General features: G+C 36.5%; 1 protein-coding gene across 2 annotated transcripts in view; it reads left to right on the top strand.

The window, feature by feature from the left end:
* SUPT3H (SPT3 homolog, SAGA and STAGA complex component) overlaps positions 1 to 25,664 on the top strand; it is a 589,460-nt gene extending 563,796 nt beyond the window's left edge. For both annotated transcript variants that reach the window (XM_051997074.1, XM_051997073.1), the window contains one exon: positions 25,342 to 25,664. In XM_051997074.1, coding sequence (XP_051853034.1) covers positions 25,342 to 25,383 — 42 coding nt within the window. In that variant the 3' untranslated portion in view covers positions 25,384 to 25,664. The remainder of the gene's footprint in view (positions 1 to 25,341) is intronic.
* Positions 25,665 to 27,036: the final 1,372 nt, after the last annotated feature.

The raw sequence follows: 27,036 nt of genomic DNA, 5'->3' as shown, positions 1-27,036 counted from the left end.
ATTCTCAGAGAACTAATCCCCAATACTATGTTTCCAATTCCTATTCCCTGCAGCCCTTAGATTTCCCATTCTGGCTTAGTCTTCAGAGGCAGGTTACACACAAGGATGTCTTGGCAGCAATTTGAAATATATCAGGAAATGAGTTAATTGAGTATAGAATCTTAAATCTCATAGCATTCTGGTCCTCCTAGGGGATGAGCAGGAAAAAAAAAAAAAAAAACTATGACTTGACAGCAGCTAGATATCTTCATATTTACCTCTCCCTCCAAAGCAAAAGCATTGTGGGAAGCCTATTCATAGGGTTTAAACTGAGCTGTGTCCCCAGACTCTTAACTGCCAAAGCAGCAAGAAGAATTTAAATAAAAAAGTTTTACAGTTCAGTCATGACCTTCCAAGTCTGATTCCTCTAGGAGTGCATTTAGTCTTGCTAAGCATGGAGAGGACTTGGAGTGAGCAGACAGTTTTATTTCGATTACTTCTCCGGCACCGGTCCTGAGGGACAATCTCAGTGATATAATAGGTCTTTTCCATCTCTAATATCTATAATTTTGGCTATTCTGTGGCAGCTTCTTATTGCTTTAAATAAACCATCTTAATTCAAAAAACATTTCTGGAACTGACCTGCATAATATATGTAAAGAAGTATCTGTCCCCTCAAAGCACCACTAGGGAATCTATTTAAGAATGAGAGAAAGAAACAAGGGAAACAGAAAGTAGCAGTGGGTGGGAATAGAAAAGGAGGTGAGTAAATGATTCAAACTCCAAATACTACATATTTTATTTTATTGATGAAGTTTAAGCCTCTTTAAATCATTTTTGTTCAAATTTCATTATGGTCATATGTGCTTGAATTTTTGCATTCTGTTGATCTTGCTTCTTGGAAGCCATTCCTTATTAAATGATGTTAGTTTTCAGCAGATTTTAGTCATCTCTCTAATTCTTGGCCTTTCTCCACTTCCTAGCTCTGAATGTTTGAAGAGGAATTGGAATATGTAAATTGCTCCAAATTTCTACTAGTGGTGATCCTCAAGCTAGGTTGTTGGGGAACTTATGCTTAAATAATAACTGTCTTCTTCCATACCTGGATGAATTATTAACAATATGAGTTAACTGCTCTAAAGGTATAAACATGTTTCAGGTCATCCATCTGGTAAATATGCTAGGGCAGCCATCTTTTATTTTTCCACGACTAGGAACTATTATTTCCTTATAGTTCTTCTATAAAAACTATGTTTTATGTGACACACTCTTTCATCTATTTCTGTATTCTTTATCACAGGATAAAAGTTGTGCATATGTGTTCTTTGTCCATCTACTTTCAGATCTGTCTTCAGAGCAAATTTTGTGGCAATGCTAAACTTTTTCATTATGAGTCCAAACCCAGGTCTGCAAAATAGTGGACAAGTGTGTGAGAGCAGTGACCACAACCAACTTGATTCACAGTCACCCATCGTTAGAACCACACAGTAAAAACTCACAAAAGATCATGAAACTCACTCCCAAAGCCTTAATTAGGAAAGTTTTCATTCGGGGCAAAAAGCAGAGGTTGGGAGAGATATTGCTATAGCATTAAGGGCTATCCAAATGTAGTTACTCTACAGAAGGGGCTGGCCTGTCTCCTCCCACCCAAAATGCAGTCCTTACTACCATGCAGCGTGGAGTGGAAGGTGGGCCCCAGCAGAGTGCTATCATCAAGATGAACTCGAAGTGGCAGCCTAGGGGTACACTCTATATACCTCTACATACAAGAACAGCCTGTATCAAACCTCAGTGTAGAAATATAAAATACTGTGTCATTTCAGTTTGTCACTATTTCAAGGGACACTCACTGCTGCCAAGAGTTATCTTTTTAACATCATTATTCTCTTGGTCATACCATATGACTGTAAATTATGGAATAGCACAATCTAAGAAGATTTAAAATTGTAGAAAACCTACAGGGCAATTTAAAAATTCATAGGGATTACAAGGAGACTGAAACACATAACCATTGATAAAGTAAATGCACTCAGTGGCGTAAAAGATATCATGAAAGACTATCTGACTAGAAAAAAGGTTGGACCAGTCCTAAAGTGAGAACAAGGAATAGAAGATGGACAAGTCAGATGTTGTACTAGTATTTGTGAGAGTGTTAAAAAAAAAAAAAAAGGCTCCAGAAAAGGTCTCCAGCATCCTGTGCAGATCCTCTATCCAAGATTTATGGGATAACGTGGACAAGAATTACACAAAATGAGAGATCATGGATGTATTGGGATTTATACTCACAGTATTCAGGTCATAGATTGAGCAAAAAAAAATTCAGTTTGTTAAAGCCAAGAGGTCATAGTTATAGAAATAGAAGAGAAGAAAGGAACTGGAGGAATTGCTTCAGGAAGTTGAAACAACCTGACTTCTTTAATGAGTACAATCTTATATAGTAGCAATAATTGATCATTCTTTTTTTGATCTCTCAGACTATCAAGTGAGAGACTCACAACAATAGAATTTGATTTGAATTTATCTGTATTGGGCCTGTGAATATCAAAACAATATGAATATGTTTCCAAAACCAAGGTTCAAAATATTCAAATCAAAACTTTTTTCAGCCCCTAGAACTCAGATGTCCTTGAGGTTGAGTCAAACTTATTTCTAAAGATAAGCCCTAGGAAAACATCATTCAGCAAAACAGCATTAGTGAATTCTTTAGTCTTAAGTACTTCTAGTAATAATTGTGACAGACTCAAGGCAAGAATATGTGGATGCTTTATTAACTCTTCAGGAATTTGTAATTTGGTCATATTGGTATTCCCTTCCTCAATCAAGATGGTGACCCCTCTGTGAATTAATAGATGATCTTTCAGAATTGCTATAGCCAAAAAAATTTACCCTGTTATCAGTCTAATGATGGCTTACAAGTCTGATTCTTAGGCAACCGTTAGGCTTTATAAATGTGTCCCTGAGCCTATACAAGGCCTTTCTAGTACTAGAAAGCTTCCCAATCATTAGCTTTGTCTTCAAGAACCCAGGCCCAGTTGTCTGCTTGCTATAATGGGGAATGAGGACAGCACTTCTGTAGAAGTAGAGGGGGGGAAAAAAGAGGGGATTTGCAAGGGGATCCATATAGCAGAAAGGGATTAGAAGGAAGAGAGAAAAGAAAATGTAGAAGGGAGTGCTGATAGTATTGGAGGCTGACTTCTGGATTTAATTACTCCTGATATACCAAGAACCCAAATTTCCCAAGCATATAAGGATAAGGAACTTTTACCTTCCATCTTCTTTTTTTTTTAAGCACTTTACTCTTGGCTTAAGAAAATAATAGTTTTCTTTCATTTAGAGACTTATGTTTCCACCAGTTCTAGTTCTTTTCTAGGCAGTATATTGATCAACAAGCATTATACTTTTTTAACTTTATTATGCTTGGGGGTTTTTTGTCTGTTTTCTTTTGCAGCATGGCTAATATAGAAATATGCTTTGCATGATTCATATGTATAATTGATGATAATGCTTTCCTTTCTAAGGAGTTGAGAATTGACAAGAGAGGAGGACAGAATTTGGAACTCAAAATTATAAAAAATAAATGTTTAAAAATTACATGTAATTGGGAAATATTTAATGAAATAAAAATATATTTTTAAAAATCAACGAGTCTTAATAAAACATTTGGTATGTGTCAGGCATCATTTTAGAAATATAAAGAACATACTAGTCCCTAGTCACAAGGAGCTAACATTCTATAGGGATGGGAGACAATAAAAACATGAGAAGCATTTTTAGAATATGTATAAAGAAAATAAATACAAAGTACATAAAATATGTGATAGTGGGAGGAGAAGGAAGGTCCTAAACAGCCACTTTAGTGTGACCTTTAAAAATACCAAAATGGTCTCAATAACAGTTGTGATGATGGAAAAATAGCCACATACATACTGCTATCTTTCACTCCACCCAGGGAGAATCCATGGCTTGTGATTTCTCCTTGTCTCTTGCCATTTTGAGGTTCTATCTTGGTTATTTTGACATGTATATATACAAAAAAGGGAAAGGTGTAGATATTGAACGTTTAAATATGTTAAATGGATATGAAAAGCTGTAAAATGGAAAAACTAAGAGGATTTGCAGATATAAATATAAAATAATATGCAAACACAAAAATCTGTGATTTTGTCGCAGGAGGAAGTCCTGGTGTGGAAAGTCTTTCTCCTAGGAAAATCTATTAATGGAAAAAACAACTTTTCTAGTGTTTCATTTGGAGAACATTTACATAACAAGATTCTCTGTTTCTGTCTTTGTCTCTGTGTCTCTCTCCACACACATACATACAGAGTTGTTTCATTTCTCCGATAAAAGTAGATATAAACATATTTTTCCAAAATTATTTCTATAAATGTGATAAAAGGCACAAGTTTTTCCTCCCCATGCACCATTGGATAGGATTTGCAATCCTTAGATTAGTTATTTATCAGTAATCTATAAAACTTATACTATTAAGTAGCTCCTTCTGTGCCCTGAAAGGGAAAAGGAGGGAGGGAAAAATAAAAGAATTCTGTGAGATTTTCAGAAATTTGTTATTCTGAGTCCATATGAAAATGTGTTTCTATCTAGTCACATGGCAACTTCCATTCTGAGTCAAGTAGCAATAGGTAATGTCTAAACATGAGTTTGAATGTTATTTTCTCAATCTCTCTGCTCATTTAGTAAATATTTATGTAACGGCTAATCTAAGTTGTTACAACCAATCACTGCTGATTTCCTTTAACTTGTAAGGATTTTGATTGTGACCAGACTGTAGTCCTAGGTCATTTACAGAAATTCCAAAATAATCTTCCCCGCAAGAAAGACAGTAGCATTTTGTGCCTGGCAAAATGACTGTGTCAGAAATTGAAAAAGTATATGGTAGCTAGTTGTTCCCCAAAATAAAATGCAAGGAACAAAGCATTAGGCTTTCATTGTGGCACTAGGTAAATCTCCGGTTTCTACAGCACTACCCTGATTTATGCCTGTGCTTCAGTCTGGTCATTAATGTCAATTACCAAGAACAAGACACATTTATGTGATTTTTAGAGCTCTGTTTTTAAGCACACAGAAGCCAAGAAATTAAGAGCTACTGTAAAGCCAAATTCTAGCTTTGACATCAAAAGTCATTTTTTCTCTTCCTTTTCTCTTTGTAAGAATCCTGCTCCGTTTCATCCTAATGCACATCACTACTTTCAGTATCACCTCCTATTTCCCGTTTCTCCTTCCTAAAATGTTCCTTTGTTTCTTTTTTCTCTTCTTCATGGCATATTTCTTAGAAAGTTCTTACCACTCCTCTCTTCCTATCACCCCAGTCTTTGTGTGTGTCTGTGTATCTATGTGTCTGTCTGTTCTCTTGTTTTTCTGCCTTTCTCTTCTGTTTCTCCTCCTCCTCTTCTTTTCTTCATCTTCCTTTTTCTTCTCTCTTGTCTCTTTCTGTGTCTCTCTCTCATCTCTTTTGTCTCTATTTTCCTGTCTCTCTTTCTCTCTCCCTCTGTTTATCTGTCTCTCTCTGACTCTGTCTCTGTCTCTTTCTTCCCTCTGCATTGCTTCTGACCTCACTATCTCTGTGGTTAGTTTGTGGGAGTGTTTGGGAAGTTGGTCCTTTGAGAGACCAGTGAATACCAACAACTTCAAACCAACAGTAGTGTTTGGCATGGAATTGCAGGGAAGGACACTGGTTTCCACAGCTGCAGTTGCAGCTGTAGCTGTAGGAGAAGAGGCAGAGGGGGTGAGAAAGACAAGATTGAGGTTTTCTGGAGAGAGAAAGAACTCCTAAAATCAGCAGCATCCTCTGTCATTATCATGTGGGTTCTTCAGAACTACCTGAAACCTGTGACAAGATTGTAGTGTCTGAAGGTCTAGGGATAGAGGGGAGGGCAATTAAGGAAGAAGGATGTGTGGTAAAGACTCTATCTAGTCACTGTGAGATCTAGCTTACAAATTAGCATAGAGAGATTCTCCAGAGGGTCAGCCTACAACTAGCATAAACATTTATAAATGTATATATATGTATATAAGTCTTGGTCCCAAAAGGGAGAAAGGAGGATACAATTTTATAAATGTCTATACTAGAAATCACATAATCTTACTAATCTAGGGGATCTTTCTGGTGAAAATGTAATCTTGGGTACCTGATCAAACAAGGTGACAATGATCTGGAGACTTTCTGGGAATCATTCTTATTGCCCAGGTCTAAAGGCCAATTTTTGGCTGTCCCCTCAAGCAATGGTCTCCAGATTTTTTGATCATGAACCTGTGTCATTAATTTTTTTTTCCTGGTGGCCATGTTAGGGGGCAAAAAAGGCAGGTTTTTCCCACTAATATCTGTGCTAGAGGTACCTGGGTGATATTAGCTTCCCTGGGGGACTGACACCCTGCTCAGAAGGAGAAAGTTTGGGAACATGGACAGAAATGGCACAAAACTGGGGAGACTGTTACCCTCAGAACCTGCAGCCTGTGTTCCAAACCCAGTTTTGCTATTGACTTACAGGCCCAACTTACTAGGCACAGTTTCATCATCTACAAAATTAAAGAAATTGGACTAAATAAATGATCTCTAAGATTTTTCTGAGCTCTAAAGTTTTGTGATAATTCCCAAGTCTGGAAAGTCAGTGCTGTGATTATCTCCATTTTATAGATGAGGTAACTGCAGCAAACAGAGGTCAGGTAGCTTGCTCGTGGATACAGAGTTAGGATTTTTCTGAGGCTGGATTTGAAATTAGGCCTTCCTGACTCCAGGTCTGATGCTCTAACCACTGTGCCTCCAGCTGCCTCTGAATTATACTGTTTGTCACTGAATAGTTCAGAGTTCGAAGTGCTTTAAAATTGTTTCCCTTCAATCTTTGTATTAATTATCTTCCCAGTTCTACTTGCTTTGTTCTGCTTTAGTTCATATAAACGTTCCCAGGTTTCTCAGAATTCTTCATATTCAGCATTTTTGAAGACTCTGTTATATCCATTTTATGTATTGTCCTGTGGGAATCCTTCCTGATTCATGATTCACTTCCAGTTTTTTACTACCACAAAAGATGCTCCTAGGAATATTTTGGGTATATAAAGACTTTTCTTCTATGAGTGTATGCATTTGAGTGGTATCAGCAGGTCAAAGGATATGTACAGTTTAGTTTTTCTAATATAATTTCAAACAGTTTCCTAAGCAATTGGAACAATTCTATTTCACTGACAGTGTCATTAGTGACTTTGTCTTCCCATAGCCCCTCCAACATTTTGTCATATTGTGCCATCTTTGCCAATTAAGTGGTGAGGTGAAACCTCAGAGCTGTTTAATTTCCATTTCTATAGCCTTCTTTTCATTTGATTCATGACTCCAGGCGGTCATTGCTCATTTTGGGGTATTCCACACGTGATGTCCCCACATAGCAAGTGAAGTCATTTAGCTCCTAACATGATTAATGTAGGAAATATAAGCATTCACCCATAGTCAATGGAGTAACCTTGTGCTCCCACACTGTAATGTGATAAACCTTCTACTCTTGTCCCACAGGAAGCATGATGAATGTGCCTGTCTGTCACCCACATGCTCATCACACTAGCCTGGTTTCAGCACACACACAATCCAACTGCTCTTACGTCACCGGCATTCTTAAAAATGGATTTTTCTTATCTCTATATTTCATCTAAGTATTTTATGTGGATAATTTTTTTAAAATAAGAGCTATGACATAATGAAAAGCCCTTGAATGATTTATAACAAGGTAATCTGTCTCTTGCTATTCATTCCCTTTTCTTTAAATAATAGCAGAGTACTGCTGCAATACTGATCAACCACATGATTTCATAGCCTGACAGGTTTATTATTAAACTGATACCAGAAGGAAAAGATGATCTATAGCCAGTTACCTGTTTTTATAGAGGAAGCAGACATATATTTTAAGTGGCAATGCACATTGAATTTTAAACCCAGGGTACTTTTGAAGAGACATTAAAAATTCAGAATTCAGTGTTCTCAGCAGTTACTAAAACTCCCAGTGTCTCCTTTAGAAAGAGAAGAGGTTTACATTGGGTCTCATGACTAATAGTTTCTGTATGGCTTCTTAAAAATGGAGCAGTAGCAGGTCCCCTAGGGTGTATATTGGGCTTTGAGGTCATCTGTGAAAGAATTCCTTGTATTCCTTATTTTGCTGTGATACCCAAATTATTACTCCCAAATACACTGCTACCTTTCTCCCAAAAGGTTTAAAGGAAACAAAAATCAATGAAGTAATTGTTATTTCTAGTATTTAGCAAATGGATAGATAGCTTTCTGTAAGGGCCTGGCCAAAGATGCTGTATATATGTGCAGCAGGGAGAATTTCCAGACCCTTTATGAGACACAGATGCCACTGACACCTAACCTCTTCCAAGGTAAAAATAATTCAACTGCTTAGGAACTTCTATCAAATAAACTAAAAAGGAAGCGAAAATGAAAAAGAAGGCAAAAGAAAGTTTATTTATTAGCTCAAATAATTTATATTTATTCTATAACTCCCATCTATTCATGTCATAAGAGAACAATTGTCATCTTCCTTAATTGTGCCTAAAATATTTTTGTTTGTGGTTGCTTTATTCCTATTGACTGCATTTACCCCACAGTTCCATTTTATATTTGTCACTCAACTTTGAAACAGTAGTGGGTGGGGGTGGGGGTTTCAGTTGTGTCCAACTCTTCCTGCTCCCATTTGGAGTTTTCTTGCCAGAGATCTTGAAGTGTTTTGCCATTTCCTTCTCCAGCTCATTTTGCATATGAGGAAACAGAGTAAAGCCTAGGGTCTCACAGTTAATAAATGTCTGAGGCTGCATTTGAACTCAGGAGGATGAGTCTTCTGACTTCAAGCTCAGTGCTCTGTACACTGGATCAACCAATAGTAAGGTTACCTTGGATTGCATGTTATTTGTGTACATGGTATTTCTCCATTCTTGATCATGGGATTATAAGGTCATAGATTTTGAATTGGATGGGACCTCAGAGACTATTTAGTCCAATCACTCCTTCTTACAGATGGTAAAATTGAGATCTACCAGGTGTCATATGACTTGCTCAAGATCACACAGGCAATCTCAGAGGTAGAATTTAAACCCAGGTCCACTCATTCCAAAAGTAGTACTCTTTTCATTATGTTTGTATTTACATTTTTTGGGGGGAGGGATAACAACAGCATGCCTCATCCATTATAGGCACTTCATAAATATGTATGGAATTAAATTGAACTGGCTAAGCCACCTTTGCATATCTCTATTTCTATACATGAACCAAAATAGAAAATTGCAATCAATCTATAGCATCATGCTGCAAAGTTAACAGTGTATTTACTGTTGTTATAATGAGAAAATTAGAGCTATTCAATCATCATAAACAAACTTATATTTTTTAATTAAAGCTTTTTAATTTCAAAATATATGCATGGATAACTTGACAACATTGATCCCTGCATAGCCTTGTGTTGAGAAATATCTAAGTATAATAAAATATTTACATTGTAGGTAGTCTTCAATTTAAATGATGGATGTTTTCCTGAAATTTTGTATTTCAGATTTCTGAAAGTTAAATCATGCTATAAACTCATAACTGAATCTGAATATTAAAAGGAAAATTGATCAATCATTTTTAAGATTTTACTGTCTTAACTTAACTTTTAAGAAGAACCCAAATCTTTGATGATGCCATATAAGAATGTTTCACCAAAAAATGACAGTGAAGGCTTATATTCTCCATGTCTCATTTCAACCTGGGTGGCTAAATGACTTATAACACTCAATGCATGAAAATAGTTTAGATTGAATAAATTAACAAAATCACAAAAGGAAACCACTGTAGGAAATAGTTTTACATGTGTAATCGCTGAAATACTTGAATGAACGTGTCAATCTGTACTGAATAAATAAATTTGTTTATAGACATGTTCTAAATTAGCTTCCACTCTTTCACAGTACTTTGCCAAACAAAATCCCACTAGAAGTAGGATGTTCACACCCAAGTAGGAGTTTCTTGGATAAATATTTTTACTACATTGAGACCAAAACCACTTCTACAAATTTTAGACTTTGATTGAAATAGTATATTTCTTTTGGTTTTTTCTTCCCATCTCCTTCATTGGCAGCCACTCACGCATTACCTTGCCTCCTCTTACCTCCCACTGCTAGAGGGAACAAGAAAGAGGTTGGCTACAAATAGAAAGGACCAGTCAGTTATAAGTGCAAAGCAGTAATGAGACCAACCACACCCAGTTGCTTCCACTAGGAAAAGGACATGGAGGGTGAGAGGATGTCAAGAAAATCCTGCAGAACATCTTCATAAAACTGGAGAAATTTGTTTTCCTCTCTCTTCTTTCCTTCTCCACCTCCATTTCCCTCCTTTTTTTTTTTTCACTGATAAAAGGAACTTTATTTGACAGTGTATGTAACATTCAGCACCCCCAGTTTCTAAGCACCTGGAAGACTGGGAGAGTTCCATCCAACAATATTCCTTTACCATGCCATCCCTTCCCATCTCATTGGTGCAACACTTTTTTTTTTTTTTAAATAACTTTTTATTGACAGAACCCATGCCAGGGTAATTTTTTACAGCATTATCCCTTGTACTCACTTCTGTTCCGATTTTTCCCCTCCCTCCCTCCACCTCCTCCCCCAGATGGCAAGAAGTCCTTTACATGTTGAATAAGTTACAGTATATCCTAGATTCAATATATGTGTGCAGAACCGAACAGTTTTCTTGTTGCACAGGGAGAATTGGATTCAGAAGGTATTGAACGAGATAAAATGAGATCTTTCAAGACAGTTGTGAAAATCGAGTAAGGTTTCATCTATTTCAAAGTTTGAGTAGGCCTGAAGGACTTTAAGTCAAGGGCATACTTAAAGTGTCTCCTCCCTGCTATCTTAAGGACATACTTAAAAGTCTCTTCCTGCTATTCCCTCCCTGTTAGCCCCCTAAAGGCATACTTAAGTCCCCTTCTTGTTATCCTCCCTATTTCAGCCAAATATGGGCAACTGTGTACTTGTTGGTCAAGTTCAATTTCTTGGATAGTTCCCGCGTTTAGAATGTAAGATCCTCAGCCAATAAGGATGAGGGTCAGTGGTAGGAGGCGGAATTTGTGTTAGGGATAAAAGCGCTGACCCTACCCCCTACGGTGCCTCCTCCCTTCGATTGTCTGCTCGATTGGTGGGACTCCCAACTTTGCTTTGCTTCTAGAGATCTATCCAGTTGTTTTATTAATGGTTTCTGACCCACACAGTATAAATAACCCAGGAAGAAAAACAAACATGCAAACAGTTTATATTCATTTCCCAGTGTCCTTTCTTTGGGTGTAGCTGCTTCTGTCCATCCTTGATCAACTGAAACTGAATTAACTCTCTTTGTCAAAGAAATCCACTTCCATCAGAATATATCCTCAAACAGTATCGTTGTTGAGGTATATAATGATCTCCTGGTTCTGCTCATTTCACTTAGCATCAGTTCATGTAAGTCTCGCCAGTCCTCTCTGTATTCATCCCGCTGGTCATTCCTTACAGAACAATAATATTCCATAATGTTCATATACCACAATTTACTCAACCATTCTCCAATTGATGGGCATCCATTCATTTTCCAGCTTCTAGCCACTATAAACAGGGCTGCCACAAACATTTTGGCACATATAGGTCCCTTTCCCTTCTTTAGTATCTCTTTGGGGTATAAGCCCAGTAGAAACACTGCTGGATCAAAGGGTATGCACAGTTTGATAACTTTTTGAGCATAGTTCCAAATTGCTCTCCAGAATGGCTGGATGTGTTCACAATTCCACCAACAATATATCAGTGTCCCTGTTTTCCCACATCCCCTCCAACATTCCACATTATCTTTCCCTGTCACTCTAGCCAATCTGATAGGTGTGTTCCACTTCCCTCCTTAAATGATTCAATAATTCATTGAATACATTTGAAAACACATCATATATATATATACATATATATATATGAAGATAAACGCATTACAAAATGTTTATTTACACTTTGAGTATCCCACCAATTGAATACATTAAAAAAAGAATCTCCCCATGAAAGTTATGGTGATGAGAAGGCTAAAAGGTAAAGTTAGTCTCACTTTTTATGAAGCCATTCTTGTCAGAAATTCTCATAATTACATCCCTTACAAGAATGTACTTTTCTAGTCTTAAAAGAGGTGTTGATTTCATCAGGCCTTAGTTTAGTTTTAAAAGATAATAACAATAATTGACCTTTGTATACTGCTCTAAGGTTTACAATGCCTTTTTTCATGTATCAGGTCATGTGAGCCTCATGAGATAAGGAAAATGAGGTTTAGAGATTTAAATTAACTTGTTCAGTTACACAGTTATTATCTGAGACAGGATTTGAATACAGGTCATCTTAACCCCAAATCCAGAATTCTGTCTTCTATCAAAGGCAAACTGCTTTAACAATAATTTATTTATAATCATTGTTATATCTTCATTATTTTCAGAGTAGCTCACATGCCTTGGTAGTGAGAGGACCTGTGAATCACAGTATCATTAAGGAGCTATGGAGGCATCCATCTAGTCCTTAACATTTTCAAACTACTTTATATTATCTCATTGTACTTTCATAGTAGCCCATTGATGTAGATCCTACACATATTATTTTCATTCCAAACAGGTAAAGTGAAGATGGAATTTGAACCATTTGCTCACTTCAAATCCAACATTCTACCCCCAATGTCATATTGTGTTTTGGTTGTTTTTTGGGGGGAGGGTTTAGTTTTTGGGGGCTTGTATCTGCCCATCTCAGTCTTGCTAGAAGTTCCCTGGTCCCTCACAGCTCCAGTACTCCTGCTGTGTGCAGAAGTCTTCCAGAAGGAGGTCTTCCTTAGGAGGCCTCCCTGAGTCTCATCATATTGTTTTCAGACTCAGTGTGGATACTCAATGGGCCCTCTAGTCTCTCAGAAGTCCTCAGATAAAGCCATCTATTAGCCTCTGGCTCTCCAGGGGCAGCTTGAGGTTCCTCTAAAACAGAAGATTATTTGTGGTAATGACTTTTTTTATTCTTGAAATTGTAGACCACTTCCATGATATAGTCATCAATGGCAAGAGCTCTAATAGCCATCAGCTACCTTAGGCAGTTTGGGCTTTTTTTCTAAGCAGTAGATAGAAACCAGTGCCCTGTGACCCCAAACCCCAGCACTGGTGGTCTTTGACTTGCCCTATATTATTGGCCAAGTAGCATGACCTATCTATGGTTCATTTTTCTTATCTTGGGGAGTGAGAAAAGAGGGAAAGATGGCTGTGACAATCCAAACACATGATAAGTTACACCTTCGTTATCTCCAAACTAGTTGTCTAGTAGGCAAACTATGGCTAAGACAATGCATTCTAAGGAGAACTGCATTCGGACCAAACACACATTGCCTTTGTAATCTGACAACAAGCAAATGTTGTCTAAACAGTATTTTTTTACTGCTAGAGAAAGCTCCTCAGTGCTCAACACATTGACACAGTTGCAAACCCAGACTTCCCCCTTCCCCAGAAAAATAAAAAGATCTTGGCCCACAGGTTTGAACCTCCCCGCTTCTTCACAATGAACATCAGATAACATTCCACTATTACAGATTGGACCAAATTTTAAAAATCAGTCTTCTAAATTAAGCTGTCCATTTTAGAAAAAATTCTGACAGTGAGTATTTCTTAAGTACAAGGAGGGTGATTTCATTGCATAAAACAACACTTCGTTCTTATTCATTGTGATTCTCCATAGTTCAGTCCACTAGTATTTGTCCAGGAGCTTATTATCCAAACAAAGGGTTCTCCAGGCCTTGTGCATCTTCAGAATCTCTCACCATGCCCTTTGCAGTCCCATACCATGTGGGCCACTTAAGGTTTGGTGGCACTTTTTATCCAACAGGCCAAGAAAAGGCAGGGATGGGGAAAAGGGAGGGCTATGTTGGACTGCCAGCCATTACATTTCAGGCTTTATGAGGTATTATGATTTAAAAGTTGAAACCTATTTTTTAAAATGAAGGTTTGGAAATTATCTGTATTTAAGTTAGCCCTGCTTTCCCCATCTTTAATAACTATAGATAATTAAAATTTCACTGTATCAGTCACTCCCAGTTACTGAAAGAAGAACTATGTCTGACATTGCGAGGACTCTTAAGAAGTACTGTACAAATGTTTCAGAGAATGTAGAACCTGTAATAATATGACTATACTTCGGTTAATCTAGATATCTCCTGCAAACCAAATTAGCTGCCCACAAATGTAGCTACCTCAGACTAACTAGGCCTTCTCTGCCAGTGTTACTTCTGTCCTTCTCAGTTATCATAGTTGGGTTTGTGTTTTTTTTAGTCAACATTATCATAAGTGGAGTTTGTGAGACCTTAAATTCTCTTTTCCCAGCACTGATTACTGCCTATTTTCTTATTCTCTGTGGTTTGGTTCTTAATGCAATAGGCTTTTGCAGTTCTGTTGTTTGTTTTTCTTCCTTGCCTCTTATCATTCCTGTCCAAAGTCTGAGTACCTTGAAAACAGAACTCTAAATAATATTGTACCAGATCCAGAATAAAATAAGGGTTTATTTTGTTAGCTCTTCCACAAAGTGTAGCTATTTATTAGAACGGCACTAATTTTAGCAACTGGGTACTTGATTTTTAAAATTTTGGACCCAACAAAACAATTTGACAGTGTTGTTTTAGAAGATTTGGATACTGTATCTCTGGCTCAGAAAGCAGTTTAGCTTGATTGATGCAAAAGTTTACACCACTGGCAGATAAATAGTGAGTGGAAGCCCAGAATTGATCCCAGTGGAAATCCAGAGCTGATCTCATTGTAAGCATTCTGTTACAGTGTTGCTCATCCGTGGCTTACCAGGTTGCTAATTTATTTTCTTCTAGCAGTAACTGCTTGTGGCCAGACTACATAGGCAATATGTGTTTAGTCCGAACCTAGTTCTCTTTAGGATTATGTCTCAGCCATGATTTGTATAGTAAAGGCATATAGATATTTGCAAAATTGTAGAAGTATCATTTCATATAAGTTAATGTGTTTTAAAAAAAAAACAAAATAATTAGGCATATTATTATAGGTGTAGACAAGACTTGAATTTTCCAGTCTTTGTGCACTTAGTGCTCTGCATAATACATACACATAGACACACATCTATTGTAATAATTGTCTACATCTGTGTTTTGATTATTTATAACCTAAAGAAGCTAAAGAAAAATTTGGCATTACTGACACGAGATGAATATTATGAATGGTATATATGTATGTATGTAGATATACAAAGCACACTGATAAGAACTATTTACATTAATGTAGCACTTTCCAAAAAAGAAATTTCACAAGGCTTTCCTTTCTTTTTTTTTTAAACAATACTATCTATCTTTAGCTATTTAGGTTAATTGTTTATTTTTATCTCCAAATAACTTCACTCATCTTTGCCTATGGCTTGACTGACAAAGCTAAGGAAACAAGACAAGTCATCTTTTAATGACCACATTTTAGAGTTGACATTTTTATGTTCCCAAAGCCTCAAATCAATCCAGAATGACTTGTTAAATAACCCAATTCTGACTAGTTAGTAAACGAAGAAGGAAAAAGTGAGAGTATATGAGAGCATATTTAAAATGAGGGAACCCTTGTGTTTTATGCAATGAAATTACCCCCTCCCTTATATTTGAGAAAACAACTCACTGTCAGAGTTTTCTCTAAAATGGATAGGTTATTTGAAATGAAGTGCAAGCTAATGCTACATCTTTTATTTTATTCTGGTCACCATTGTCACATCTAAGAATGCCTCTTATTTAAAGACCTAGACTCTTTCAACTGTTCTTAAGTAAAAACTTTATACTACGTGATAATTGCTTTTCATTGGTTTTCACAGGGTATATAATATTAGAAAAGCACAGACAACAAATATAGTACAAAAAAAAAGATTCCAAGTAACTATGCTACAAGTCATATGATTCAGCTTACAGTCTTTCAAATATCAAAAGTTAGAATTAAATTATCAAAAAGGAAAAGTCCTGTGGTAATGTCACAAGCAAGATATGCCTATTTGTATTTACGTTTGCTAATGAAATTCAGTCCTGGTTCTTTCTTTGATTGGAAAGGCTCAAGCTACTATTTCAGCTTCTTTTGCTCTAATTAAATCACTTGCCCACCCACATTCACTAGGGTAAGATAGAGGGTCACATTTTAGCTTTTAAAAAACAATTGCCTAACTCTGATATGTTGCTCCCATGCTACAGAAATTTACATTATTAAAACAAAATAGTATGTTTTTCATGGTACAGGGAAGGCAGCTCCCAACACTATGGGGCGCAGGGGAGGGGACAGAAGATGTCATGGAAAACTAGTAGACTTAAGAGTCAGAGGACCAACTCTACCACTTAATACCTGGACTGATTATAGGCAACTCATTGCTTCTCTCTGAGTCTCAGTTTCCTCATATGAAAAAATGAGGGGGAATTAGATCAGATGATTTCAGATCTTTTCCAACTTTAAATCCTGAACTCTTCAATTCTGTTGCTTTAAAAAAAAAAAAAAAGAAGAATGCTGAATATAAACAGGGAAGAGGAGGAACAGAATTTGTGTGGTATTGAATCCCATCCTATTCTTTGTGACCCCATTTGAGATTTTCTTGGCAAAGTTATTAAAGTGATTAGCCATTTCCTTCTCCAGCTCATTTTACACGTAAGGAAACTAAGGCAAACAGATGACTTGTCCAGGGTCATATGTCAAGCATCTGAGGCTAGATTTGAACTCAAGAAGACAAATCTTCCTGAGTTGAGGCCCGTAGCTCTACCTACTATTCCCCCTAATTATTCTATTATGCCACAGCTGAAACTCCCATTGGTGATTCCTATTTAAATTTAATCATAATTTGGTTTTTACTGTTTTTGGTTTTTTTGTTGTTGTCCCTGTCGTTGTTCAAGAAGAAAGCTAGTAAGCCTAATAGAGTTGAGGAATAAATTCCTTTTACAAATGAATTTCCAAGGATTTTCTAGTTCCCTGGTCCGCCTTCCTACAATATACTTCTTCAAACACAAAACCCTTTAAATCTATTCTTTCACTCTTTTACATAGACTTTTCTTACCCATAAAGAATTCCCAGCCTTCTTTTCCAGCTAAAGTCTAATGGCACATACTTCTTTCCTACTTCCAGTCCTTTACATTGCTCTCTTATAAAATCTTCTCTCCTGCTGACTTAAAGCAGTGACATAGCCAGCAGTTACTGGACAGCTCTGATGGCTTCTAAATGACCTCAAATACAAGTCATCTTCCCTTTATATAATTAAGAAATTGACCCTTTTTACAGGTGGTGGTGAGGTAAAAGGGGGACTGACGTGGGGTACTCCAAAGCTTTTTATTGTTCTCTTACCATTGGATTTAGTCCAAATTGGCCAATTCTAAATACACCCATACACAGCACATTATTTTCTCAGCCCTGATTCTAAGCAGTTTTCCCTAAGTTTTCAACCAGAAACACATGTTTCAAGTATAGTGAAATTTAAAAAAAATAAATAAATAAAAAAGGGAAGAATAAAAACATCCATTCCCTTGCAGAATCCACAGTTTGAGAGATTAAACTGCTATTCTAATCATAAAACCCCTGTAGAGAGAACTTAGGGTCATAGGTGATAGATTTTAAGATAGAAAAGACCACAAATATAATTTAGACCAACTCAGTCATTTTACAAATGAGGAAACTGAGGTTAAGAGAGGTTAAATGACCCAATATCATACAAGATGTGGCAAAATCAGGATTCCAAGTCAAACTGTGACCCTAAATCCACTGCACCTTAATGAGTCCTTCCTTCTATGCTACATAAAAACACCATTAATGTACCCTATAGTTAGGATTAGAGGACCTCAGAATTCCATCTCTGAACTCCTCTATATTTGTTCTGACCTAATTTTAGTAATTCTTCTTCCTGTTGGTTTTTTCCTGTGTGAATTATTAGCTTTCTTTAGTAGCAGTAGTTTTGATTAATTAAAAGCATTGAGTATTCTATTTTTTGAATTCCTCTTTTTGGGGTCACTCCTGTGGATACGTTTTAGGGGGACAGGAAAGGGGCTTGGCCTAGAATTTTCTAAATGAATTTGATATTCACTGGCATATAAATTCTGTCCACTCACATAAACTGCTCATCCCTAAGTGACCATTTTGAAAAGCTGTCTGTGAAACAGAAGTGACTTACTCACATTTACACATGCTCTGTTCTTATACTGTCAGCTCAAACACACCTTATCATTTTGGCCCTTCCTGGTCCATGTGGCCTCTGCCTGCCCTTCTGCCCACTGGCCCCAAGTTGCTTCTGGATATCTGCCTTCCTCTAGCTCCTTGTCTTCTACCAATTCTCTTCAGAAGCCAAGTTCTTCTCCTGGTGGGACTTCTGCTGGAGTGATTTTTAAAGATCACTAGGAGGCATGGCTTATCATGGTACTTCCTATCCATTGGTCCTTTTCCAATTCGCTTAAAGGACCTCATAAAAAGATGATCTTAACTGGCCCCATTTTTACAAGTAGTTTAACACCTTGTTATTGGCCCCTTTTGTGTAATGAGGTCTTAGGCTTTCAAGGAACAATTGCCTCAGAACTAACATATTCTAGTATGCACTGAAATGCATACAAATCATCCATAAATTCCTATTCCTATTTCCTATTTCACTGTAACGTGTAATAAAATTGATCTGTGGTCATACTATATGCCTTTGCTTTTAGTAGCTCTGCTTCCTTTCATCAGCAGGCAAAAGAAAAATACTGAACAGAAGGTGCATAACTAAGAGATGTTTAATTTGATAATATCTGAGTAAAGGGTATAATTTATTGGTTTTTATCTCCATTTCTTTCCATCTCAACTTATTCTTCTCTTCCTTTTTGTTAGATATTTGAAAACTTAGTGTTTTCTAGGAAATGTCTATTATACATCAAGAGTGTCTAATACATTCAAGAATGTTTTTCATACATCTTCATATCCTTTCAGAATTATCACATAAAGTTTCAAAAGAAGGAAAAGCACAAAAAGAATAAGCCCAGTGTAAATTTTGCAAGTTAAGAATAAATTATAAGAGCCTTGAGCAGTGGTGCAGTAGAAAAGACACTAGTATTGTAGACCAAGGAACTGGATTCAAATCACAGCTGTGTTCTCTGCTCCATACATCCAACAAATCACTTAAGCCTCAATTTCTTCAGTTTTAAAATGAGGGGTTTGGACTTAGTGACTGAAAATCTCTTCCATGTCTATGATCCTTTGTTTTCTATTGTAATGTGGGATAGCCTTTGCACAAATAATTAAACAGTGATTTTTACTTGAATTTGGTGTTAACAGTCTCATAGATACACTTTTAAATAAGTAAATTTCTTTGTGCTGAAAATAATATTTCCTTTAGCTTTACTTAAGATGAATATTTATTTCCTGAGTATATACTAAATGGAGGACAACTCAGTGGTGCAATAAACAAAGTGCCAGGCCTGGAGTGAGGAAAACTCATCTTCCTGAGTTCAAATTGGGCCTCAGATACTTCCTCACTGGGTGACTGTGGGCAAGTCACTTAAGTCTGGTTGCCTCAGTTTCCTCATCTATAAACTGAGTTGGAGAAGGAAATGACAAACCATTCCAGTATCTTTGCCAAGAAAACCCCAAATGGAGTCATGAAGAGTGGAACACAACTAAACAACAAAAAAACCACTAAATTAAACAATGATGGCCCATGAGTGTACTAGTAAAGCAAGGTGAAAATACCAGGCTAGGAAGTAAGACTTGGAAATTTGCTTTGAATAAGCCTCCTGCAATAAATTTTATTACCCAGCTCAACATTGAAATGTTTCCAATCAATAGCATCTGTGTCTGCCTGTTAGTATAGTGCAATTAGTTACACAGAGCAATGTTTCATCAGCAAACCATGTAAGATGCCTTCATGAGGTTAGATAAAATAAGGAAATATGTAGATCCCTGAGTGAAAAGTCTAAAGGCTAAAATAAATTCTTGCTTCTTCCAAACTTTTGACTATTTTGCTCTGTCACCTTTCAGAAATGCTTCATATGCATCTGAGCTTTTTTTCACCAGAATTACCATTGAGTATACTAGTAACAGGGTACAATATTGCTATCTGTCAATAATAAAGATCGTGGTAGGATTAAAATTTAAGACACCAGTGTATAGACAGAAATACTAAATAAATTCTTTTCAGATCATGATGCACTAAAGATTGCATGTAATGAAGGAATGGGGGAAAATAGACCCCCAAAATTAATTGGAAACTAAATAATCTAATTTTAAAGAATGAGCGGGTGAAACAGCAAATCATAGAAACAATAACTTCATCAAAGAGAATGACAATAATGAGACAGCATACCAAAATTTATGGGATACAGCCAAAGCAATTTATTTGGACCTATGATTTCCTCAGTGGAGGGAACTATGAAACTCCATCCTCCAAAGCACATTTACAGCTGACACAGTTTATCTATTTATTATCATTTAGTCCAGCAGGTCGTGTGTGGGAGGTGGAACACATAGGTGGTGGGTGGCAGATGTGGCAGTTGTTTATCCTTCATTCTCCAAGAGGATCCTGACATCAGGGAGGGAATGCCATGACAGGCAAGTGAAATGGATGTAAATGAGGGAGGGCTGTGCAAGGTCACCTGCCTCACTTTTCCCTCCAGAGGCATCTTAGTCCAGTGGCCACATATAGGTCAGCACTGGAGATGGCCCTGGATGAAATTGGGAGACCTTGGCCTTTTTAAGCTAAGTCTTCAACTGGCTTTAGTTTGACTGAGGCCACACCCATCCAGTGATTAAGGCTGGTAACAATTGAGGTAAAGAACCTCCTCTTTTATCAGTCTCCCCTTTCCCCTCTTGCCTCCCCCCAAAAGACCCTAAATAAATTAGTTAATTAAACTGGGAGGAGAAGATCTTCAGGATTTTTGGTCAAAGCAGAAATGACTGCTATTTACATTCAATCTGAGTCAAACAGGACCCAAACAATGACCAAATGGAACTTGGCGGGACCTCTTGGTGGCAAATCCATTGAGAATCAGTAAAAGTAAATGACTCTCAAGGAGTTTGTTTTCTATAATTTCTGAGAGTTGCCTTAGCACTCTGGGGTCCATTGCTGTGGACAATGAATCTATGTACTATTTCATACCATACATTCTCATTTTACAGGTGAGAATACTGAGACACAGATAGGTTAAGCTTCTTACTCAGGATCTCACAGGATGTGTGTCAGATATAGGCTGGGAACCAAGATCTTCCTAACTGTAAAATATCCTATTTCCAGTAAACTACACTTCCCTACTTATCTAAATAAAATGTTTAAATCTGGTTGTTTAGCAAATATTTGTGGTTTAGAAATTCACAAATGGCAAAAAGATATCATATTCATCTTCAATAATTCATCCATAGTTTCTCACTATGAGAAATACTCCAAAGATAGAGAAATTCTCATAATCCCCTTGTTTGGGCAAAGCAACAATTTGTATGTCTTGATGTTGATGATGTGTAGATCTTACGTTATAAGGTTTTCCTTTACGGATCCCTAAAAACTGTACCATAACAGAATGGAAATTCACTGAGGTCACATCTAAACCCTGTATATTAATTGCAAACCTCTAGGCCCATGGTCATTTCCTGCTCAGGTTCTAGAATAAAGGCCCAATGCTGATTCAAATTCAGACTGGGCTGCTGATTATACCAATACCTTTCAATTCAACTTGATACTAAAGGAAAGAAGTAAGAGTTAAAGAGCTGAAAGAGACCTTAAAAATAATATAAATAGTTGCTATTTATATAGCACTTTAGCATTTTTTTTAACAAAGCATTTTTTTTCCATTTTGATCCTCACATTAATCCTAGGGAGTTAGATACTAATATTAGCTCCATTTCTCAGATGAGGAAACTCAGGCACAGGAATTCAAGGACTTACCAATCATCAGATAACCAGGAAACTGTTGAAATACAGGTTTTTCATGATTTCCAAGTCCACAGCTCCATATACTACATTATGCTGCCTCTAAGATAATTTCATTTTACAAAGAAAAAAAGTACAGCTAGTTAAGACAAATGATTTACTTAAAGCCAACTGGAGAATTATTGACAAGGCTAGGACTAGAACTTAGATTTCATGACACTCAGTCCCATTATCTTCTTACCACTTCACACTGAGCAACATCTTTATACCCTATATTTTCTTTTTTTTAGAACCTTTTTTCCCTTTTTTTTAGAACTTAACAATAATAGTTGTTTAGATTAGATTAAATTAGAGCAATTTAGCTCATCACAAAGGTAACGGTGATATATAAGAGCATTATTTGTTAGTTCTTCCAAAAAATGAATCCTATTGGACCATGTTAGAAAATTCATTCCAGACCACACCTGTCATATGGCATGAAGCTATAGGAACATGAACTACAGTGAAAGACTTTTGGAAAAGATGCTCAGAAAGCAACCTTTCCAGTAGCATGGAGAGCTCATTCACTAAAGGCCAGCTTGGAAACTTTTAAACTTGATTATTTCTTAGGTGAAGCCAGCCAAGCCAACAGCTGCCAGGGAGCCAAAAACCCTTTCCTGAACAGGGCAGAATTCAGTCATTTACCTTTCAAAGGAATCCAACTTTATACTCAGGTTCATTTATCTCAGTGTAAACTGTACAGGCATTTTGAATATTATGTTTATGTTAAAGGTTGTCACTGTGGTTGTAAAATTTAAAAATATCAAGGTCAGAGAGCTAAAAGTATTATTTTGGCATCATATTTGGCGGCCATCGTGGAAGGGGCAACTTCAAGGCCTGAGGCCCTTGCTTGTGGTTGTGGGGAGACACTTTATCCATTTCTGAAAGTTATTTGTGGCTCTCTCAGAAACTAATTTAACACTATTCTTCAGTCTTGAGGGGAAAGTTTGATCCTACTAGTCCGTGTTAGAAAATTCATTCCAATCTAGAAATGTAGTATGGTACAGGAGAGTTGTAGAGCAAAGCCAGAAGAGAGCTTAAAGGAGTGAAAATATAAACATGTTCTATGCTTCCACTTTCCTGATCAATTCACTGGGAGTGAACTTCACGTAGGGACAACCAACAGATGAGGTTCAGTAGGCAGTGAGAGAAAACAATATACTCATAGTCAAACAAGCACAAAGTAAGCATTAATCACAATACTTGGAGGGAATGAGGTAAACCTAATCTAAGTCAAAAATCCTTTTTTGTTTTTGCATTTGTTCAAAGTTCATCTAAAATGTATCAGTAGAGTCTTAGGCCATTTATTTAGTCCATCCTCTACCCCCTAAAATATCCTTAAAAGGTGGCCATCCAACCACTACTAAAACACTTCTAATAATGACAGGAAATTCATTTTCTTGGTACTCAGTTCATTCCAATCTTTGACAATTATTGTTTTTAGAAAATTTTTCCTTAAATTAAGCTGAAATCTTTCACCCTATAACTTACCCTCTTCTGGCCCTGATTGTGTTTCCTGGAACCATACAAAATAAGTCTACTCTCTCTTTCATGGAAAAACCCTTAAAATAGTTGAACATAGTTATCATGCCTCCCTTAAGCTGTTTGAGGCTAAGCATCTCTGGTTCTTTTAAATAATCCTGATGTGACATGGCTTAGTTTTTATCTCATCTTTCTGGATAAGCTTCATTGAGTCTGTCCTTTTTACATTGAAACAATCACTTCACTTATTCAGGACATTCTTGTAATGCAGACTAAGATCACATTGGGTTTGATTTGGTTTTTAACTACCACACATTGTTTTTTGTTGTTCTGCTAATCAACACTCTTAGGATCTAACCACTCAGTCAACTACGAATTTTGTATCTGTGTACAGCCTATATCTCCCCATATTGCCTAATAGAGTATCATGACTTTTGTCAAATGCCTTACTGAAATCCAGGGATACTGAATCTGTAACATTCCAGTAATCTAATCTCTGTGCCTCACTAATCATAGTACACTTGATAGGACTGTCATTTTTTAATGATTAAAAATCAAGCGGTGCTTCAGTATCATCAATTTTTTTTTGCACTAAAGAGTAAAAAAAAAGAGGGTTTTTTGCATTAATAATAAGATACTGCTTAAAAGGTGAAAATAATATGTTTTAATCTGCATTCAAGCTTCATAGTTCATGGATGCAGATGGCATTTTCCATCACAAATCTATTGGAATTGTCTTGTCTAATTGGAATTGTCTTGGATCGCTGAGATTCTGAGTTGCTGAGAAGAGCTGTTTACTATACTTGATCATCACATAATCTTGCTGTTCAGTCTCATCATTCTAAACATAAATTCTTCCTGTAGAATCTTCACTGAAGTCTAGCTGTTGAGGATAATATAATTAACTAAATATCTGCTGATCTCAGGACATTCCCTAGAGGTTTTTAATTTGTTTTTTCTCATGAACTTCTGATTCTCTAACACTTATTTTCCATCATTTACATCCTCTTCCTCCAAAGTGCAATGTAAGCAAAAAATTCTGAATCACCATAGGTCTCACTGATAACTTGAAGTATTTCAATTATTGGCTGATCTGTATCATTGTTTAATTCCAAAAATCTGGAGTTTTATTGTGCCTCACTCCAGCTCTCAATCTGCAGTTTCAGACCAGTCATCTGAACGGTGTGCTTCTGTTTCTCTGTTTCATCAATGGAAGGACAAGTGATGTTTCACTATAGTCTGGGTGGGGTGGGGTGGGAAGGCTGACTTGCCTTTTAAAATTTGATATGTCTCTGAATAAGCTTGTATTTACTACTTATTGTTTCCATTTACTCTAATGAAAAGATCGAATCCTACCCTTTAAATCCAATTCATCGTCTTCTGGAAGACCAAAAATTTCTTCTGCTGTATACAGAACTTCTCTGGGCTTACTTTATTTGTAGTGAAGCAGGGGATGAGAAGACAGAAAGCAAGAGGACTCTACTAGTGTCTGTTTACATAGTTTTGGGCTGAACCTATAGATTAGCCTTGGGAAGACTATAATGAGTCAGTGATTTATACACTATTAAGATAATTGAGCTATAAAGGATTCTTGGGCATAGTAAATAGAGAACCCTTGCCCAGAAAGGATATGGGATTCAACATCGCTTTCCCAAAGCCAGGCCCAGTCAATTAACCAAGCAATGTCATATTTTTGCATATCTGCTGCTTGCCTAAAATAGTAGCACTAACCACTTGTTAACCACACTGATTTTTTTTTTTTTTTTAATAAACAAAACAGTTGCTTATGGCTTTCTCACCAGAAATGTTCAGATCAAGCCCACTTTTAGACTACAACCAGCATGGTCTCCAAAACAGGAAGGAGGTTCTGCTCTCCTCTCAGCCTCCTTTTCCTTGTTGGAGTTGATGTGATAATTCATTGCAGCTTTTCTTTTTCTCTTTTCAGAGTGCCTACCGCAGAAATGGAATGACTTTCCTAGCCTGCTAACATGGACATGGATATCACTACAGCAACAGAAAAGGCGACATTCTATTAAAGTGTTTTGTTTTGCCCAGTCAGTAGAAAGGAGAGGAAGCAGAAATACAGGTTGAGTTCTCCATTTTCTAAGGAGTCTGCTGCTTTGTTATAGTTATCAAAAGGCTGACTCCTGCTCTTTTCCAGCCCCCTCCATCATTACTCTTATTTGCCAGATGAAGCTTTGAGCTAATTAATGGCAGGATATTTGGGGTAGTATGTAGGTGGACAAGAATGCAAATCATACACAATCACATTTTTTTGATTCACACAATTTTGAAATTTGCAATGGATTTACTTTGATGGGTTCTTTTATCTAAAGAACCATAGTGTGTGTGTGTGTGTGTGTGTGTGTGTGTGTGTGTGTGTGTGTGTGTGTGTGTGTTGAGTCATTGATATGTTTTCCAATCCAACTTTAGGACAAAAAGAAGTAAGAAAAAAACAGCTGCAACAACTTTTCTTTTTAATATTTGTGACATTGCCATTTTAAAAAATGAATATCCATGTTGGGATAATGCTCAGACTTTGTTTATTCATCTGGCTTTCTCTTCTGTCACCTTCTCTGCTCATATTGCTGTTTCTTTTCTCTTGCCTCCTTTCTTCCCTTCTGCATTTCTTCCAGCCATTCTTCCTATTTTTTTCTTCTATAACATTTATTTTCACTCTCCTCTCAAATCAAAAGATTGAAAAATGGTAGTATTTCAGGACTCAGCAAGGCCAAGGGGATATTAAAAAAGAGAAACTATTGGTAGAAGTGTGAGATACAGGCTTTAAAAGACCTAGGTAGAAAACTTTGTCCATTTATCTATTTCTCACTTATGGCTCTATATTTTATCCTTCTCTTAGATGCTCTTTGAACTAGAAAATATTGTTATATGCTAAATAATGATAATAATAATAATAATAATAATGTTGGTTCCATATCAATTTGCAATACTTAATTTTTTTTTGATTGAACTTGTTATTGATACCCATAGAATTCAGATAAAAGGAAATTTTGTCTTCAGTTATGTATTTTTTGCAATTCTATATTTGTCATTGTTTCTATATACTTCCAAAAAACTTTCGTGAAGAGTTAATAAAAATGAGAAATAAAATCATTTGCTATCGCCTCTTTGTGACTAAATACTTAGACTGTTCCACAATAATTGCAAATTAAATAGCTCTGTGTTATTCTTCTTAGTTCATTCTCCTTTACCTGCTGAGTATTGAAACTTCTGAAAAAAATCCTAATGTAAGGAATTAAAAACTAGGCTATATAAGTAGCCTAGTAAGTAAGTAGTAAGATTTCCAAAGAGTTTTGATGTTCCATCTGTGCTTGTTGAAATGTATGATTAAACTTTTCTTTATATCATCATTCTTATTTTTTTTGGCGGCCCTAATCATGGAAAATTATAAGCTTGCAGTAAACATCCCAACTTTTAAAAGGACAGCATTTATTGTATTTGGTTTCAATCTGCCAGACTTAGAGAGGGAATAAAATTTTCAGGGGCTTTTTTTTTCACATCAAAATTCTTTTTCTAGATGTATCACTCTCCATTTCCCCCTTCCCATTTTACATTTAAAAGCATGAATGAGACAGAAAATATAAGTTTGGGGTGGTTTTTTTTTTATTTTGTTTTACCT

Source organism: Antechinus flavipes, chromosome 4 (genome assembly GCF_016432865.1).
Source record: "Antechinus flavipes isolate AdamAnt ecotype Samford, QLD, Australia chromosome 4, AdamAnt_v2, whole genome shotgun sequence".
Classification (NCBI taxonomy): domain Eukaryota; kingdom Metazoa; phylum Chordata; class Mammalia; order Dasyuromorphia; family Dasyuridae; genus Antechinus; species Antechinus flavipes.
This window is presented reverse-complemented; position numbering and strand designations above follow the sequence as displayed.